The sequence below is a fragment of the Helicoverpa armigera genome, chromosome 8 (genome assembly GCF_030705265.1).
Source record: "Helicoverpa armigera isolate CAAS_96S chromosome 8, ASM3070526v1, whole genome shotgun sequence".
NCBI lineage: Eukaryota > Metazoa > Arthropoda > Insecta > Lepidoptera > Noctuidae > Helicoverpa > Helicoverpa armigera.
This window is the reverse complement of record NC_087127.1, coordinates 3547710-3568937: the sequence shown is the minus strand read 5'-3', so window position 1 is coordinate 3568937 and position 21228 is coordinate 3547710. Positions and strand designations below refer to the sequence as shown.

Sequence of the window (21228 nt, the reverse complement as noted above, 5' to 3'; positions counted from 1 at the left end):
GCAGGACATATTATAGTGTACAAGCATTTGCGAAGACACAGGTGCACTCACTGTTACGTGCGCTCCGAGGCACGGGTGTATCAATCACCACCTTCCAGGCCCCGACCCGGGAATCGAACCCGAAACCTCGTGCTCAGCAGCCGCGCTTGCGACAGCTGGGTAGATAACGAGGCAGTTGGGTAGATAAAGTAGCATTGTCACATAAAGCACAGATTGCTCCATTGCTTAGTTCCATATTCTTTTGATCTAAGAGTTTCATATCAACCTAAAGTACTGAAATTACAATTGTGAGCTAGCATGTTTTCCAAAGATTCTATCTATTGAATACCAAAATTTTGATCCACATTTTCTAGCTAGTATTGCTGCGTGATGCTGTTCTACTGTTCTGTATCTTCTGGAATATATCTGCTGTATAACAACCTCTTTAATACAGCAAAATAAAGTAAAAGTATTGAAATTATACCTAGGGTGACTGAGCAACTGTTATAATTAACACTATCATAGGTGGGCAACCCACTAGAGGTGTTGATGGGCTTGGATGTTGTGCATAGGTGAATACATACCAGTATAGCTGGGCGAGTTCTTCAACATACATGGCCCAACCTACTACGGTCCCTCAATGTGTGCTAGGCTAGCACATGTTTGTCATTTGTAGAACCGTTGAGTATATAACCCACCAGTTTGTTCTTGTAATATCCCCCATATTGCAAGCACTTGAATTATGTTGGTACCAGAACAATATAGCAGGTATAAGTTGTTGACTAGACTCTGAGAAGTTAGGTTTGGAAACTTTTTATGATCCAAATCACCGGCACAGAAAATATAAAAATTATCAAGATTTACTATTTAGTTGTTGCAGTAGTTGACAACTATCGCCAGATAATTATGTGCGTACAGTCAATTGAATGACCAGTAGACGTTCACTACCGTTAACTGTCAAGCTGTCAATTTAATTTTTTTTATTTTTTATTTTATTTTATACGGAAAACAAACAGTTTTACAAAAAAACACTTAAACTACAATTTATGATAACTTGAAACCAATTACATGTTTTCGCATATCAATACCTAGCTTGTCTGCTTAATCCAAACAATAAAAACGTAACACGACATCAATACAAAATACAAACAAAAACATACAATTATCGAACCACATCAAACCAGCTCTTAGCAAGTGTTCCTGCGAATACCCGTGGCTTAGCGGTAAATAGGTCAAGTTCCGAAAAGTCTGCGAGTGTATTAAAGGTCTTTGCTGCTCTGACAAAGTATGAATTTTGTCGGTAATTAGTACTAAAATGTGGGATATTAAGGTAGAGAGCCGGTATTCTAGGCAACCTTTTAGGAACGCGTAATCCAATTTTCGAGAGAAGGGTAGGAGAGTCAATATGTGATTGAGCCAATTTAACAAGAAATGTAACATCTGCTACCATCCTCCTCTCTTTAAGGGGTAAAAGGTGATATCTTTTGCATCTGGATATGTAATTGCAATCGTATGTGCCACATTTATATTGGAGATATCTGGTAAAATTTTTCTGAATTGATTCAATTCTAGAGTTATAAATATCGTACCGAGGATTCCAAACCTGCGAACAGTATTCGAGTGAGCTACGGACAAACGAACAGTATAAAATTTTAATAATTTTGACACTAGAGAACTGAGAACAGGTTCTTTTTAAAAAGCCCATGGCTTTATAGGCCTTATTGGCTATGTAATCGATATGCTTCTCATACGTAAGTTTTGAGTCATGTATTACACCCAAGTCTCGTATGTAGTTTACACGTTTCAAGTTGTGACTGTTTAAGGTGTAGTTTTGGACTATGATGTTGGTTTTACGTGTAAATGTAATTAGGAAACATTTTGATACGTTGAGGTCTAGATTATTTGATGTACAGTAGCTCTCAAGTCTTGCCAGGTCTTGTTGCAAAAGATGTCATCTGCGTAAAGTAAAAATGACGACTTATGAAAGCACATGTTAATATCATTTATAAAAATGTTAAAAAACAAAGGACCAAGCAAAGATCCCTGGGGAACTCCAGAAGGAACTACGTGCCATGAGGATACAATGCCATTGATTGCGACAGCTTGCGAACGATTTCGTATATATGAGGTAACCCACCGATACAAGTTACCATGGATACCTGCCTGCAAGATCTTTTGTAAGAGTATAGAGTGATCTATGCGGTCAAAACATTTACTGTAATCAGTAAAGATACAGTCTACCTGACCGCCATGGTCCATACATGAGGTAGTAAAATCAACAAATGATAGTAAGTTTGACGTGGTCGATCGGTTTTTTAAAAACCCGTGTTGTTCAGGAATGAATGCCGAGGAAAAAGTGCTATAGACTTGGGCATATATAAGGCGCTCTAGTATCTTACCGAACAGACATAATTTTGATATTGGGCGATAATTGGTAATGTCCCCCTTACTACCACTCTTGTGCACTGGAGTTATAAATGCTCGTTTCCATATGTTGGGCACGATACCTTAACTAACTGAACTCACAAAAATGGCAGTAAGTGGTACCACCAAACTATCAGCACACCTTACTATAAATGTCGGTGGTATGTTGTCGGGACCCGCTCGTTGTTAAGATCTAATGACTTGAGAAGCTTCAGCACCGTGTCAGCATTTATTTCGATGTCACTTATGCATTGAGCAGGGCTAATATGAGAAGCATTTCTCATACAAGGGGTAGCAGCGCTGAGGTCCGAAGTCGCGAGAAAATTTGACTGGAAATACGTAGCAAAAGCATCGCAGATCTCTTCACCAGTGCTACACGATCGACCTTCGAAAGCCATAGAAGATGGCAAGGTGTTGGGTCCTTTTTTATTGGATTTGATGAAGGACCAAAACATTTTTGGATTTTTTATTATTGCCTCCTCCGTGCTACTTATGTATGTATTGTAGCATTGTTCTTCTACAGCTTTAGCTCTAGCGCGAAGGAGCACGAAAGAATCGAAATCCGATGTATTTCCGTAGATCCGATATTTTCGTAAATATTTATGCTTTTCCTTTAATATCTTCTTCGGATTCGAGCTATACCACGGCGGAAAAGATGTAGGGTAAATTATTTTATGGGGAATATACTTATCTATTGCTTCATATAAACAATTATAAAAAACGGAAACCGCGTCGTCCAAAGAATTATTAAGCAAGCGATCATCCCAAGAAAAACTGTTTAAATAACTATTGATTTTCTCACAATCACCTGACTCAAAATATCGTTTAATAATAGGTTTTTGTTTTAAAGGTGTGTCATGAAGTAAATTTAGCTCAATTTCAAGCGATTTATGGTGATCATCTTCTGGGACTAGAGGATAAGCACAAGCGTTTATAGATAGATCAGCGTTAGAGAAAACTAAGTCCAGGATTCTACCCTTGGAGACGTTGCGACAATGATTATATTGATTTAAATTACACTCCGTTAGGATATCAAAAAATGACGTTTGTGATTCACCTGCTATACCACAGGGTTGAAGGCAGTTGCTTTCACCTAACCACTCAATATTTGGCATATTAAAATCGCCCATTAAAACAAATGTGTCGTCTGGATTTTCGTTAATTATCGATGAAAGGCTATTGGTTAAATTGCATAACTGTGTATCGTATGAATTGCCTAGATGCTCGTGACAAAGACAGACAACGCAGAGATTTAATTGATGGTATTTGCGATCGTTGTTCTTATACTTAATGGTGACCCAGAGATCTTCAGCTGAAGACATCCAACCAGAGCGAACTTCTGCTGATAATTCATGACGTATAGCCAAGAGCACACCACCACCTCTAGATTGCCTAGTCTTAACGTAATCCCTATCTCGACGCCAGGTTGAGTATCCATCGCCAAATAGCTCGCTGTCGCTAATACTATCAATTAACCATGTCTCAGTTATCGCGATAATATCATATGAGTTTAGTAATACATTTCGTTTGAACATATGTGTCTTAGTTCGTAACCCCCTCGCATTCTGATAGTAGAATTTAAGTGGCGCCATAGATATATTTGACACTATACAAAAATAGATTCGTTAACAATGACGAGATACTCAAAATACAAAAATATACCAACAAGTTCACAATTACAATTCCCAAGGTACGATTTAAATAATTAATTAAAGTAGATAGATACTCCATACCAAAGCAAATAAGCATATGATTGCAAACACAAACTATTGCGATTAGAAAATAGGATACAAATAACGCAAATAATAAGAAATATCGTTCGAAAGTAAGTGCAGAATACTTTATTAACAGAAAGGTCGGTAGCAAAAAACATTCGGTAGCTAAGCGGCGCAAATATGCGCCTACACAAGCGGAAGTAGCCACTATGCAGTAGTGCGCGTATGCACAAGCGAGTGATAATTGCATGGATAGCCACAGGTAAACTAGTTTGAAATGACTCATTCGTTTCGCTTGACAAACAAGTTGAATGCAAAATAATTTAGAATCGGATGTGATTAGCCAGCCTATTATGAATTTTACGTTAAGAAGTAATAAAGTTAATATGTCTGTTGACGATTTGTGATTCTTTGTAAATCCTTTTCGCACTTTATAAAAAATGTTTGTGTAGTGTCTGATTGCCTGGCAAGAATTTTACAATGTTTTACCCAAACGTATTTAAAGTTGTTGTCTCTGGCCAGGGATCTAGCCTTACTTAAAAGTGACTTGTTTGTTGTGGTTAGATGATCGTTCACATAGAAGTTTGCTGATACAGAGAAGCCTAAGTTAGAAATGTTAAGTTGCTTGCTCTTGCGCGACGAAGATACAAATTCCTCCTTCATGTACCGGTTATTGAATGCGACTATAATTGGCTTATCTGCATTTGGGACACGGGTAGGAATACGAGCTATATAATTGATGTCTTCCTTTTTTACGGTCACGTTGCACAGGCCGCCTATTTTCTGGACGATATCGTACAGATTTTCATTATTCTTTAGCGGGATGCCTTTAATCTCAGCATTATTGGCCCTAGCCCATTGGTCTCTGTCTTGTAGATCACGGCTTATTTTCTCAAAATGAGCTTGAAGGACAGTCACCTGGCAAGCCGCGTTTTCCAACTTCGTCACTCTGGATTCAACAGCATTTAGCTTTTCAGTGAAGCGATTTATTATATCATGAGCCATTTCCATGGAATCCTTGAGACCAGCCAACTCCGATTTTATGGATTTGACGTCTGCAACCAAAGTCGCCAAGGGAGTCAGATCAGAGATGATCTTGCTGAGCTGTTCCTGCATTCTGTCTAGCTGGCTAGATGGCTGTGGTGATAATGCCAGGGGAGAAGGAGATGAGCCAGACTTACATTTAGGGCAACGCTACGCGCTCTTCCGGGCGTCTCCAAGTCTTCGGTATCCAGCTTCAGAGACACCGGAACACTGGTAGTCATAGTGTTGCTTGCAAACACTACACACTGGGCCCTCTGTATGTGCCGAACCACAACTAGCACAGGTAAACATGGTGCAAAAAATGTATATAACACTGGAGTATCACTTAATATAGACAAGCGTGCGCTCTCGGTTAGGGCCGGTAGGCGAGTGTTTTAATGACCAGTAGATACACACTACTGCTAACAATCAAGTTGTCAATTTAATGACCAGTAAATATACAGTACTGCTAACTGTCAAGCTGTCAATTTAATGACCAGTAGATATACACTACTGCCAATTGCCAAGCTCTCAATTTAATGACCAGTAGATATACACTACTGCCAAATGCCAAGCTGTCAATTTAATGAGCAGCAGATTTTTAGAATAGAATAGGTCTTTATTTGCTTAGAATGCAGGCACTTACAAAATAGGATGGTAAACAACATAATAAGATCCGTGTACACTCCGTGTATCCCCCTTGTTGGCATGCCAGCACAACAATTATTATACACAATTGATTATAAGGCAAATAGGTTATTGTATTGTATCCACTAGGAATTCCCACCACCGCTAAAGTCGTCTTGACGACAATTCAACAACCAGCAACTTTGTATTGCTTCCAATAAATGCCTATTATTGAATAAACTATGATGTAGGTTTAAGAATGAGTAAACTGACCACCAAGTAATGATTTTGTATTATAAATTACTCATTTGATACAATATTAACACCTGCAATAAATATTGCTACTTCCATTAGAATTGTGACAAGGTAAACTTAAACAAAGAATTACGTAAAAAGGTTAAAATTTGTTTGCAATTCGGGTGATTAATAAACACACGATACATACATGAACATAAAATTTATGTATACTTTGTCATTCTACCCTCTTCCCTTCCTTCTTTCCTTTTGTTGTTTTTTTTTGGAAAATTATTGAATATATAACATCGGCCAGAGATTACTTGTTGTCAAAGCTTATTTAGCATACATTAATTTGGTATAGGCATAAATTGGACAAATTATTTAGTATAACCTTGTATATCAAATATTTTTCTGGATCACAAAACTAATAGTTGAAAATTATAAAAATTTGATAATAGGTTACTGTTGGTTCAAACACTCACGGTTTTATCCTCGTCGCCAATGTATTGTACGCTCACTTTATTATGTTAATCGACTCGCCAACGCACCACCACACAGGTCGACAGTCTGACAACGACTGCCTCCCCACCGCTCGGTCCGATATTTATAACCGAGTGACGTATGCGCACGAGGCGTCATAATAATGACATAACCTATAGAATGATGCACATGTACCTGCATACACTACAGTGTATATGTCATGTACATGCATATAATGTGACTCTTAGAATCGCGATATCTCACGAGTGGTAAATCTTAGGAAAAAAACAAGAAAACCATTCTTTTAAATAAAAAAAATATTTTTACATTGTGTGAAAAAAATAAGACTTTTGAAGTATACATTCGATGGGGACTTTTGAGACTTTATTAGTAATGGTAAACCCAAGTTCTCCACAAAAATTTGCCTTTCCGGGATTTTGTCTAATTTCAAATGTCTATATTGATCGGACTAAGTGAAAGAACTGAAGACTATTTGAACTAAGTATTTTATAAAACCTTCCACTGTAACATACATTCTTAAAACATTCCAGGATGCCCTATCCAGTCCTCCAGTGACACTAGCAGTTCGGGTGCCTCCACAATCTCCTCGGATTTTCTTCAATGGATCCTACATGATACCAGGAAAAGACATCACGATGACAGCTGGGAATCGAGCCACAGTTATTTGCGAGTCTAGATATGGCAACCCACCAGCACATATCGAGTGGTATTTGGGTAAGTGTCAATAACAAAATAAAATATATGGCAAAATTTTCATAGAAAAAAAAGGAATCGACAGCAATGAAATGATATTATGATAGGTGGAGGACCTCTATGATATTTTTAATCACAAAAATAGGTTATGGTAATTAAAAAAAAATATTTACGTCAAGGAATATAAAAATACGAGGTAATTTTACATTGTACAAGTCAATAGTAATATCCCCATAGTTACAGAGTTGGCCTGGTGATTATTTTTTTTTAGTTTGACCCCTACCCATTGCACTCTTGACATGAACCACTCCAGATTTGATTAAGTACCGACCTTGCCTGCTTGGAGAGGTTTCCCAGTCATGTACAACCTTCTGAACTGGCAAAGGTGTTAATATAAAATGAATAAAAAAAACTACTTCTAAGACTTCCGTTTTAAGACGTTTTTTTTAGGAAAGGAACTCTACACGTTGTACTAAATCCAATCATGTATATGTATCATCTACAGGGGCTACAAGAGCAAGGAAGTATACATGATGCTCGGTCATTATGAAAAATGCCCAATATGGGAGTGCAATCCTACTAATATTATAAACGCGAAAGTTTGTATGTATGGATGTATGGATGTTTGTTACTCTTTCACGCAAAAACTACTGAATGGATTTTAATGAAACTTTACAATAATATAGCTTATATATCAGAATAACACAAAGGCTACAATTTGTAAACATATTGTTCGAAATACTAAACCTGCGCAGACGAAGTCGCGGGCACCAGCTAGTTAGATAATAATTATTCAACTAATCTAATCGAACGGGCACTATAAGTATATGTATATATGTATATATTGCCCATCACCTTTTGGGCGATTTTGTTAACCCTTTTGATCCCAGCGAATAGCATAGCATAGCAATACGAAATAGAATTAAAAAACTTGTTATTTCGTGGGGTGGTGCTGTTCTGCAAAAAATGTGAACAGCCTATTGAAGAACTATAGACCCATCATGCTTCTAAGTCTTCTTTATAAGCTGTTTTCAAGGGTTACCATGTACTGTCTCGAACACAGACTTGATGACTTCCAGCCTCCCGAAAAAGCCGGTTTCCGAAGAGGCTACAGTACCATAAATGACATCCATACGCTGGGCAAGTTATCCAAAAGACCGAGGAGTACAACTTGGCATTATGCTTAGCGTTTCTGGACTATGAGAAAGCCTTCGATTCGGTGGAAACATGGGCGGTACTTGAGTCACTCCAGCGATGCCGTCATCTCGACACACTTAACTCACCAAGAATGTGTCCACTTGGTGAATACAAAATTTTAACATTTATCATGTCTTCAACTCGACACATTAAGATTTTGTTTCGTGTCCAGTTAGTGAAACTTAAATTATACACTTTTATGTTTTCACCAACTCGACACGTTTTAGTATTTAACCCTATTTCAAGCAAAAAGTACAGTCAACTACATTCATTTTCTGTGTAACAAACATCTTCGGCCTCTGAACGTCCGCTTAGCTAACGCTTGAAACGCGAACATTGATTCCCAAACTACTTACTACAATTACTAGGAAATCATAAGTGCATTGAAGCCAGATGCATTACCAACTTTTAATAATTTTCTACAATAAAATAATAGTATTGAAATCGAATCATTGTATGTCACAAGGTGACACTAACTAGGGTGACATAACTTAACAGAAGATATTCGCTCGGATTACCAAGTAATGTTCTGTAATGTTTATTCATAATAATTTGTTTTTTTTTTTTATGTTTTTCTTTGATTGAGGTATACTGAAAATCACCAACTGTCTGATTTGCATTATTCCTTACATACAATTTTCGTTTTCTTTCTCACACATGATTGTGATATTACTTAAATATTCTAATTTTGATTTTATTGATCTCTGTAGTTATTGTCTTAGTCTAAGTAAAATGATTTTGATATTATTACTTAAATACTTAACATATTTCTTAAGAGCCAAATAGAACACATGGCTCATTAATATTATCAGGAAGGTCGTTTATGTAAACTAAAAAACTTTTTTACAAAAAAATTAAACCGACTTCCAAAAACACTAAAAAGTAAAAAGAAAACTAATTTTAGGTGCATCGGCCTAGAAGTCGGTTTAATTTTTTTGTAAAAAAGTTTTTTATTTACAGCTTTTCAGTGATACGAATAGTTGTTACTATCCATATAAGTGGAAAGTTCTCATCAATACAAAGAATATAAGCCCAAATACGAGGTATTTTACATATTCAGTTGTCGAGTTCCCTCGACCTTCTCTGGTCTCCATCATCAGTTCAGCTCCAAACCTTCACTGTTGCAAAGGTCTCGTCAATACAAATAATACAAGCACAAACACGAGGTAGTTTACATATTCAGTTGTCGAGTTCCCTCTCTGGTCTCCATCATCAGGCCAGGTCCAAACCTTCACTGTTAAATAGTGCTTTCAGGCATACACCTGAGTGTCAGGTTTTTACCCTATGTAGGCCTACAACTTTTGAAGGTTGCCCTCGATTTCTCAGGGTTTCCATCATCAGATCCTGACCTGATGACTATGGGACCAAGTGGCAGATATTCCGCGTCGAACAAAAAAAGAATCATGTTAATCGATCTATAAACCTTGGACTAAAGTAGGTAATGGTTTTAATAGCTCTCATATAAATATTTATAATCTATACATATAATAAATCTGTAGAAAGTGATTGTTTGTTCGGGATTCACGTAAAATCTACGAATTTAATGCAGACAATGCTTATATACAAAAGTTCTACGTAACTTGGGGTATTACTTAGGCTTCGTTTCATCTAAATCGGTTCACTCTATCAAAAGATATGATTAATTTAGTGAATTCAAGATGTAAAATATTACGACACGCAATCTGTTTGACAAAACAGTACAGGTTAAAGTAGCTCCATCTGTGGTAAATAAAATACATTAAGAAGCGAGGTGGTAAATAACAATGAATTACCATTTACATTCTTTATATACTATTATTTCAATAGATGGAGTTGTGTATTTTCCGTAATTCACCATATTTTAACACGTAGTGTAATTTTTCGATAGACATTTCAATACTGTTTGTCAGTTTGCCGTGCCACATCAAAATCCAACTAAAATTACTAACTTGATGAAAGGAAAATTAATAGATCTCAGCCAAATTTAAAACGGTGCCATCTAAATTATTTTTTGAACATTATGTCAAAAATGATGACTTTAGTGGAACAATTAATTATAATTTAAAGTTACAGATGGAGTTCATATCAGGATTTTTTCATAAACATAGTTTAGCTTATCTTCCACTAATGTGGTGGCCTTAAACAAATTACTTTGAGTGAGTAGTATTATTTTTTTTGATGCAAAATATGAAAACTTAATCCTAGAAGAAATCAGGATCTATCTCTTGCAAGCGCTGCTAAGCGTGAGATAATGTAGGCTTCTGTAGCTTTAAAAACCAGCCCAGATACAAAGTGCAGATAAGAAATGGGAGCTGCCTTATCGCGTCTGAAAACGTACAAAATACGCGTTGCATACTAGAGACATGCTTACTTTCAACTTCCGATCGCAATTAATACACTGTTCCCGATTACGAACAGTCTCAGTTAGACCCGAGCCAAGTCTAAAAAAACACCTTTTATATAAAACTACGTTTGATATCATTCAATTACAAAGACAGAATTGTTCTCTGTTGCAAATCCTATCCACCTATATCCTATCCTAATCCAGAATGCATTGCAGGCGTGCATTGCACAAAAACCAATGGTATCCTATTCGAAAAGTCAAAAGAGTTGACCTGCCAACGTCAGCTTCTGCGCTAAGCAAGTGTTCTTAATAGTACCATCAGAATTACATTCATCGTTGAATGAGGTGAATAAATTTTCAGAAACCACAATAACAGTAGGAGCCAAAGCGTATTATCGCTTCATAGAGCTCTGATTGGCCCCAGGTGACCAAGTCAGGTCTAATTTGTTCGTTCATCAGATCTTTGAAAGTGTTTCAGTGGATACTTACTGTCGTCCTGTTTACGTGTGACACAAAATATGGTATATAAACGTCCTCCGCAAGAGCGAAATTTTCCCAGTATGCGGTAGTGACGCACAGTATACAACACTTCTGTTTCTTTTGATTTGCTGGCTCCACCAAGAAATGACAAATTGCGAGCGTACATTTTGAAAATCTTGGCAAAACTGCAGGTTTCAAGTACGAACACATGAAGTGGACTCTCTCAGATACGTACATTTTGCCTATTCGTGAACTAATGCAAACATTTCGGTGGAGTCCCGGCTTAGGCCACCACATTAGACGTGCGCGATCCTCGGGCGTGTGAGTAGCGCGGGCGCCGCGCGTGCGTCGCGAGCGCGTTGCGTGAGCGTCGCGTTTTGCTGCCCTGCGGCATTTGTAGCGCGCTCGCGGCGCACGCGCCTCCTTGACGTTTAACTGCTAAGGCGTTTAGCGGGCGGCGGGGATAGCGGGCGAAGGGGTAAGAACGCAACTCGAGCGCCGCGTGCTCGCCTCGAGCGCGTCGCTTGCACTCTTCACACATGCCGCATTGCAGCAAAACGCGATGTTCACGCAGCGCGCTCGCGACGCCCGCGCTACTCACACGCCCGAGGGTCGCGCACGCCTAATGTGGGTCAGCCTTACCATAGTGAGTAAGTGAAACTATCCTACCCTATGCGCCTGCTGATGATGATGACTCATTTCATCATCCATCCAGCTATTCCCCAACTATGTTGGTGTTGGCTTCCAGTCGCCGAATCTGTTCGAGTACCAATATTTTGCTTGGAGCGACTACCTATCTGATCTCTTAAATCCAGTCACATTACAAGACATTATCCATGGTAAGACTGACAGACTTTCTGGCTTCTGATTAGTCACAGCAGCTGCAGAAAATGTACAAATGACAGCTTTGTCAGACTCAAAGCATATAGACATAGATTATAGCTGTTTCCTGTGAAAATTACTTACGCACTATACGTAATAATTTTCCAAATTGGCTGACCAGATCCAGAGATATTCACAACGTCACAAACTTTACTTCTTTTGTTTAGATAAATGGTCACATCCACAACACAACCTTGATCATTGAATCTTTGCGACTGCTAAGTGCTAATCCTAATTATACTGTCACGTGAAAGAATGCACCTACGGGATAAGTAGTATTTTGACGATTCTATATTGCCCACGCAGACGAAGTTGCGGGCAACAGCTAGTAAAATAATAAAACATTAAAACACAGGTGAAGACAACATGGGCATTTTATAAACCCGAAAATTGACTCGATACTTTTTGTACCGGTAACAAAAGTATCAGGAGCCCATAACTAGCAAAGAGATTGTATATGTTATGGACCAAGTGATAAATTCGGCAGTATACATAATGCCCGGTCATTATGAATAATGCCCAATATGAGAGTGCAATTTGATAATAATTATTCAAATTATCAAATTGACCGGGCACTATACATATTGCCCGTGACCTTTTGGGCAAAGTAATACAAACATATTTAATTTCATTTTTTTTATTGTGATTGGGATTTAACTTAAAATAAACAAAATATTAAACCACTTAAATAATCAGTCTCATGATTTGGATTAATTATGAATTATGAAAATATAACACATCCCATATCAATTGACAGAGCATGGAAGTAAGCATGCAACATGCAGCAAGCATGGCTTCTGTCACGGCTCCGGCACTGCGTGGCTCCGGCGGTCCCATGCGAGCTTATCGTCGCAGATGGTTTTCACGCTCACCACCGCAGCTTCGGCTTGCTGGCCGGCTCAGCCGGCCAGCCTCAGTCACGGCGGCGTGCGCTGAAACTACCTGCGCCTCAGCTCGCAGGCCGCCTCGCCCCTCCGTGCCTACGCGGTTTTGAATTGCACTCTAGGGGTAGGGCAGACAAGACTACGTAGAGTCGGTTTTGCAGCGATTCGTTTGCGTCACTAAGTTCAGTTTTTAATACAATGTTTTGAATCCAAATTAAATTTTACCATAAAAAAAAAAACAAGCCAAGAAAAATGAAATCAAGAAAAACGAGGCCGAGTGAGTAAATTAGATGACAATTGTCCAATTAATAATTTTGTGGCTAGACTTATAATTTCCCATTAAAATAGAACATATAATTTAAAACAATAATCATAAAATATGTAGCAAGTAACAGGATTTATTTATTAGAACAACTGCCACCCTCGCACCGCATAAAATATAGCTTTATTATCAAATTGCCCAACTATCACGTAGCAATATAATAATGCCCGTACAATGTGATAAATAATGAAGTTAAGATAGTTATTAATCACTTGGCCCGATAAAGCTAGACATTATTCATAATGCTCGGGCATTATAAATAATGCCCGAATTAATCACATGGTCCATAACATATACATAAAAATATTCACAAACAAGAAAAGCTGGGGCTTTAATCTTTAATATTTACAATACATATTTACAATAAAAATCAAAAACTATCCTAGTAAAACAAACAACTAAAAAGCGTCAAAAAATTCGTCCCCATCGCTGTCAACTGGGAGCGTGCCCAAGAGGCTGGCAGCATTACCTCGTTGGATCGCCATGCTGATTCTTTGTCCGAGGTAATAGCCAGCCTTCTGGTCACGAGAAGCGTCAACCAGCCGCCTAGAAAGATCTTTAAATAGAATGTGGGCATTCGGACCCCACGACCCGAGGGTTTCAACCCCAAACGGTTCGAAAATATAGTTTCCGACAAGGCCACTATATTTCCGCCGCTTGAGGTTCTCCGCAGCCGCAGCGGCAGCAGCAGCACAGCACGCAGAACTTGGAAGGTGTGATGGCGCAAGAGTATCGACACAGGTTGCGTCCCATACTAAAGGCCTACCCATCTTCCAAGGGAATAACGACATGCCGTCTGGTCTCTTACCGTCGTCGCGTGCCAGGCCGTTTGGTTCTAATACAGCTGGTACCCCGACGGCAACAAGAGCTCGACGGATAATGTCATTTATGTTTGCATGCCGCGCAATACGGCCCGCACTGCGGCTGCACGACAGGCCGTGGTGTCCGAGGCTGGTGACAGCCTCACCACAGTGGCAGCGATGAGGGGAGCAGCACGGTGCTCCTATACGTAAGCAAGTAGCGAGGCGGAAAGTTGTATCGTCAAACATGGTGCCAATGTTTGACGATGGTAGTGCCTGAAGCCAAAGCCCCGACTCCCATCTACCCACAGCCAGTAGGCGCGCTCGCTCAGCAGGAGTAATTGCCGTTTCTATCAAACTATTCCGGGTTACTCTGCAGAGCGGCTCATCCCACTGTCTTTGGGAAGACGGGTTGCTGGGTAAATTTTCGTTCGGGCAAGTAATTTTCCATGCATCCATAGCCTCGGCTAAATACGGCACCTCGAAATCAGCCAGTGTTGGAGTAAGAATATTCCTGGTTAATTTCTCGGTGCCGTGAACCGAGGATATGAATGCCGGTAAACTAATACTGGTAATTTTGCGGACGCCGAGACCTCCCATCCGGATGGGCAATGTGGCTTGTTGCCAGGCTCGGTCGTCCAGGGCCACATTGAGAATGGAGCTGAGGGTATGGCGGATAATTTTATCAATTGGGTCTAAAAGGTGGCTATGTTTAAAGAGATGAGAAGAACGGAGGTAATGTGTAAATTTAGGACCAAAACAGCAGTGTCGAATAATTGTGATGGCCGAATGCATTGATATTTTCTGTAGGCGTTCCGAAATATCGTTGAAATTATCAATTTTTTCCGAAATAAATGTAGAAAAAGATTGGTCTAGGATGGGAGCCCCAAGGAGGCGGAGAGACTGTTTATCTATAATTTTAATCTGTGGTGCTAATGATTGAAATTTGGATATGAGGCGGGAAACTCGAAGAGCGCGGTTCTTTTAAAAGTATCCTCCAAAATTTTAATTAAATTAATTTGTTATTTGTGCTTAAACATTGTGGAAAACTATTGTAAAATAGTAGAATAGCAGTCTTTAGATGGATGGTGACGTGGATGGGGGTCCAGATGGACCCCATTCCAGGAAGGCGGCTAAGCGGCAAATAGATCCAGAGCCAGAGCAGCAGCAACAGCGGCAACAGGAAAGTAGTAATTTTGCTCCTTTTTTGAAGCCTAATTATATAAGGCAATACCCAGAACATTCAACCAATACTGAATTTAAAGTTTATGTTGAGTCTCAGGATAAAAAGGAGCGAATTGGAAACAAGAGCCCAATTTACCTGAACCACATATTCACATCGGAAATAAAGGGTGTGGTGACTCTGCAGAGAGTCAACGCGAATAAGGTGGTTGTCGTATTTAAACTGGCAAACACGGCTAACAACTTCATAGCTAACTCTGTTTTTTTGAAAAAGTATAACTTAAAAGCATTTATACCGGCAGCCCAAATAGAGAAAACAGGAGTAATCCGTTTTGTACCTACCAATATCTCCACCAAGGAATTATACTCCAAGCTTTCCTCTCACTTCGAAATTATTGCGATACGACGTTTTACAAAGAAGGTTGGGCAGCAGCGAGTTCCTCTACAAACTGTTAGTTTGACCTTTCTGTCTAATAATCTCCCTGATAGTGTACAGTACGATCTATTCTCGTATAGGGTATTTGATTATGTTCCGCCTCTGCAGCAATGTTACCGCTGTTTTAAATTTAATCACTCGGCTAGAGTGTAATGGTAAGCAACGTTGTATGTTGCGCTGGAGAGCACTTATACACAGAATGTGACAAGCCTAATAAGCTCTGCTGTGCCAACTGCAGGGGAGCTCATTTGGCTGTATCCAGATCTTGTCCCATTAAAATTCAAAAAATGTTAGAAAAACGCAATAAAATTACTTATTCAAGTGTTCTTGATACAAAGAAATATGAGCAGAATTTTCCATCTTTAACTGAAAATGTAAATAAAAATACAAAATATGTTGTAGATAATAATATAATTAAAACCACACCTGAAAATAAAATTGTACAAAATGTAAATAAACCTGCAGCTTCATCTGCACATAAGGTAGATAGTAGCTCTACTTCTAAGATTAATAAATTACCTGTAGTTCCCACTACACAAGCTCCTCAAATTAATTTAAAAGAGCAATTAATAAATAATAAAGATTTAAACTCAGCAATTATTCGCACTATACTTGAAATTAGCAATAAGGGTGATGGGACTCCAATTAATAGTAAAACGGTTAACGATATGTTACATAAATACCTTTCCTAAGCTTATGGATATAAATAGCACCTTATCACAGTCACAGTTAAGAATAGCACAGTTCAATATACAAAGCGCATATAATAAAAAGCCTAAGAATAGCACAGTTCAATATACAAAGCGCATATAATAAAAAGCCCTTATTAATAGATTTTTTAGCAAATGAAAATATTGATATCTGTCTTCTAAATGAAACATGGTTTAAAAACAATAGATTATTTAATATTCCTGGATACAATTTACATTTCCGTAATGCAATTAATAACCATGGGGGTGTAGCAATACTAATCCGTCCTTTTTTAAAGTATACACAGTTAGATACTCAATTTTATGAAGATTTACAAAGCATAGCTATATTGTTAACTACAGAACATGGTACACTTTCCATTTTGTGTGTTTATTCCCCTCCTACAAGTGGGCACATTAGAATTAACAGATTACGAAATATAATTAATTCATTACCTTCTCCTGTTTTTATTAGTGGTGATTTTAATGCACATCATATTGCCTTTGGCTGTGTATCTACAAAAGGTCGTGGACAGCAACTTTATGACATTATTGATGACTCTAATTTATGTATACTTAATAATGGTAATTATACAACTATTCAATATCCAAATCGTAATCCATCTGCTATAGATGTTACTTTTGTCAGTCCTTGTATTGCTCCACTTTGTGAATGGTCGGTTTATGATAATAATATGGGTAGTTACCATTTTCCAACAATTACTTCTATATTACTGAGTGTAGATAAATACAAAGTAAATCCTCCCACAGAAAAATATCTATATAATAAGACAGATTGGAAGCAGTATTCTGAGCTTTCAAAAGACTTTTTTAGTAATGTAAATATGGTTGATAAAGACCCTTTACAAGTATATAATCTTTTCTGTGATAAACTTAACTTGTTAAAAGATACATGCATTCCTTAGTTTGTTCGAACATCTAATTATAAAAGTAAACTTCCTGTACCATGGTGGAATGATAAGTGTAAACAAAGTGTTATTAATTCCTATGAGGCACTAAAATATTATAGGAAGAATCCTGCTATTGAAAATTTCATTAATTACAAGAGGTTAGATGCAGTAAAGAAAAAGACAATTGCTGAGGAAAGGAAAAATGGATGGAATAATTTATGTAATAGTTTCAATAGGACAACTCCCATTAGCAAAATTTGGAATCAAATTAAAATGTTTAAACACAGTAGAAAGATTAATAATAAGTCATATTCTGATACATTCATTAATTCCTTTTTAGATAAATTGTCAGATAAGGGCTTAGAGGTCCCTAACTTAGAAAAATATTTCAATATTCATAACGATAATGAAAATACGAAATTTCTCTTAGAAAAGTTTTCATTTCAGGAATTTTCTGCATCTTTAAATTCACGTAAAGATACAACTCCTGGATTAGATGGTTTTCCTTATATTTTAATTAAAAAACTTCATCAGTCAGTCCAAAAGCTTTTCTTAGACATTCTTAATAACTTATGGATTGAACAGATTATTCCTGAGTCTTGGAAAACTCAATGTGTAATACCTATTTTAAAGACAGATAAGCCTCCTGATAATGCTAATTCCTATCGACCTATTTCATTATCTTCTTGTCTAGGTAAAATATTTGAGAACATGATAAAAACTCGGCTTGACTGGTTTGTTGAACACAATGGCATACTGCCAAATGTTCAATATGGCTTCAGACGAGGGCGAAGTTGTGCAGACAGCTTTGTTTCACTTGTCTCCGATCTGAAACATGCGAAAAATAGTAAGTCAAGTGTAATATGTGTGTTTTTAGATGTTCAAGGAGCCTTTGATAGTGTACAACCAGGAATTTTAGTTAAAATTCTATCAAAACTTGGTATACCTGGTCTTATATGTAAATGGATCTTTAATTTTTTAAATAATAGAACTTTATATGTTAGACATAATAATATTATTCATGGACCTAGAACTGCGTCAAAAGGCACAATGCAAGGGGCAGTATTATCCCCTTTACTTTTTAATCTTTATTGTAGTGAAATTTGTAAATATGTAAATAATCCTGACGTAAATATACTGCAATTTGCAGATGATCTTATTTTTTACTGTAAAAATAGACATTTAGAACAAGCCGCATGTACCTTAAATGATGCTCTATCGAAATTACATATATATTATAATAATTTGGACCTCAAAATTAATACTTCTAAAAGTAGAGTTATAGTTTTTGGCCAGGATTCACCTAGAACTAATATAACATTTAACAATGAAATTATTCCTCAAACAGATAGATATAAGTTTTTAGGCATAATTGTAGATAAGAAACTTTCTTTCGAGTATCATTTAAGATACATTGCCCAAAATTCCCTAAAGGGTCTCAACATACTGCGATGTTTAGCCGGTGTTTCATGGGGTGCAGACCCTAAAACCCTTACAATTTTGTACAAATCTATTGTGCGAAGTCACTTTGACTATAGTTGCCTTGCTTATATTAATATTAACAGTAAGTCTGTAGATAGATTAGATGTAATACAAAATAAGGGTCTTAGGATCATATCAGGTGCTATGTGTTCTACACCTATTAGAGCTATGGAAGTAGTAACAGCAATAATGCCATTATCAATTCGGAGATTACTTTTAGCTCAACGCTTTTGTTTAAACTTATTATCCTCTGACAATCATCTAGTAATGAAGAAAATTTTGCCTTACCCTGTTCAATCTAGTGCTCCTGAGATAACCGGTGAGGATCTTCTTTGCCATCAATATCCAGAACTTTCCCAAATACTCCTGAGAATAAAAAACAACTTTAGTAAAGTATTTTCTGATTCTTTATGGCCATGCTATTCAACACAATTTCATATTTTATTCCAACTACCGAGATCTATTGATGCTTCAGTTTGCACCAATCAAGACCTTCTTAATTATTTAGATCACAATAGAGAATATTATAAAATATATACTGATGGGAGCAAAGGAGAGTCTCATGTTCATAGTGCTGTTTATGACCCTCAGATTAATTTTGTACAAAGTTTTGTGTTAGATAATAGTTCTAGTATATTTACTGCTGAGGCATATGCAGTTTTAGAAGCGTTAAAGCACATTAAGTCTTTAGAAAAATGTAAATATTTCTTAATCCTTACTGATTCTCTAAGCTTAATTAATAGTTTAAAAGGTTTAAATATTAACTTTAAATCAAATTACTTGCTTTTTAAAATTAAAACTCTTATAAATAGTCTAAGTAGTATAGGAAAAGAAGTGTTTTTTATGTGGATTCCTTCGCATAGAGGCATTAGTGGAAATGAAATTGCTGATAAAGCTGCATATAATGGAACTTATTCAATAGATATAAGTATTGTGGTTAAGACTCCTTTTACTGATTGTTATACTGACATCAATAAGGATATAAATGAAGTATGGAGAAGATTTTGGAAAAAAGACCAAGAACAGAAAGGAAAATGGTATGGAAGCATACAAACGGACTTACCTAGAAAACCCTGGTATTATCAGCTAAAGATTGCGAGTAGAGACTTCATTACAACACTGAACAGACTCAGGTTTGGGCATAACACCGCACCCGCTCATTTGAGTAGATTCAACATAATTGAAGATGCGACATGCACTGCTTGTCGAAAGTTTCCAGGAACACCAGAACATATTATATTTACTTGTGAAGAATATAACTTCCAAAGGCTAATACTTGCAAGCGAGCTTTGTGACATAAATGATGAAATGTCAACAAATATTGAATCCCGCCGCCTTAACGTATTGCTGCAAAGAAAAGACTGCTTTATGCCGCTATATAAATATATTAAAAATACAATTGGAAAAATATGAGAAAAACAGAAGATATGATAATAAATAAACAAAGGAAAATATATATATATATATCAAAATGAAGATTTGGCACAAAGGCTAGAACGCCATGCCATTAAAAATTAAAAAAAAAAATTTGGATATTGTCATTTGTCTGTCAGTCGTGTCAGTAATAAATAATTCACATTTTGTACAATTTAGTTCTAAACCAATGGAATGAAATTTATGTTTTAAATGAATGAAATCCTGAAATACGGTCTCTACATCGCCTCCCAGGGTCCCATCATCTAGATACCAAACGTTGAATTTGGAATTTAGCTCTCGAATGATCGGGTGAATGGCTAGGCTGAAAATTACTGGCCCGAGGGGATCACCTTGTTGGCATCCGACTGCAGATTCTAATAGGTTGTCCTTATAAAGTAATTTTGATGGGTGCCTGTAACACTGATAGAGAAAACTATAAATTTTTGGTACATTTTTTTGTGCTTCAGCCAACAGGGTGTCCCGGTTTACGGAATTGAAAGCATTTTTGATGTCAACCTTCAGGATGACCTCTCCTTTGCCACAATTTAGGTAGGCCGACAAACCGTGTACGGCAGCCTCGCAGCCCCCTTTGGAACCGTATCCCAACTGTAGGGGCTGGAATTTTTCCGAAAGTTCCTCACTGTAAAATTTGCAACCGATTTTGGCTGCTATACGACGATATGTTGTTCCCACGGCAATGGGACGAATGCCGCCGTCCTTTTTCTTAAGGGCGCACAGATTAGCGCCATATAAGACGTCGAGGACAGCATCGTGCACACTGCCGGAGAGCATCACATTGGTTAAGGCTGTAAGCTCCTTAAGAAGCTCCGCACCGGCGTCCCCGGCGCCCGAGCTCGTTAAATCTTTAAGATGTTGCGGAGTCAGGCCGTCGAGGCCACCGGCGGTTCCGCTTCGAAAAGAATTTACAGCCTCAACCACTTGTCGACCTGTAACTGTGAGGGTGTTTGTATCAGGAAGGGGAGGGTCGGGAAAGGAAAGACCATCAGCGGGGGCCGGGTGTTTGC

At 37.6% G+C, this 21228-nt stretch overlaps 1 protein-coding gene and 1 long non-coding RNA gene across 2 annotated transcripts in view; one reads left to right on the top strand and one right to left on the bottom strand.

The window, feature by feature from the left end:
* The window catches only part of LOC135117212 (hemicentin-1-like), a 475120-nt gene that overhangs the window by 154808 nt on the left and 299084 nt on the right, over positions 1-21228 (top strand). Inside the window, exon 4 of the mRNA XM_064035808.1 lies at positions 7037-7220. Within this exon, the coding sequence (XP_063891878.1) occupies positions 7037-7220 (184 nt within the window). The remainder of the gene's footprint in view (positions 1-7036; positions 7221-21228) is intronic.
* LOC135117213 (uncharacterized) lies at positions 16098-20154 on the bottom strand. Its single transcript, XR_010276708.1, has 3 exons — positions 19851-20154; positions 19076-19153; positions 16098-18133 (listed from the first exon to the last, which is right to left on the bottom strand). It is a non-coding gene; the product is annotated as an uncharacterized LOC135117213 (long non-coding RNA).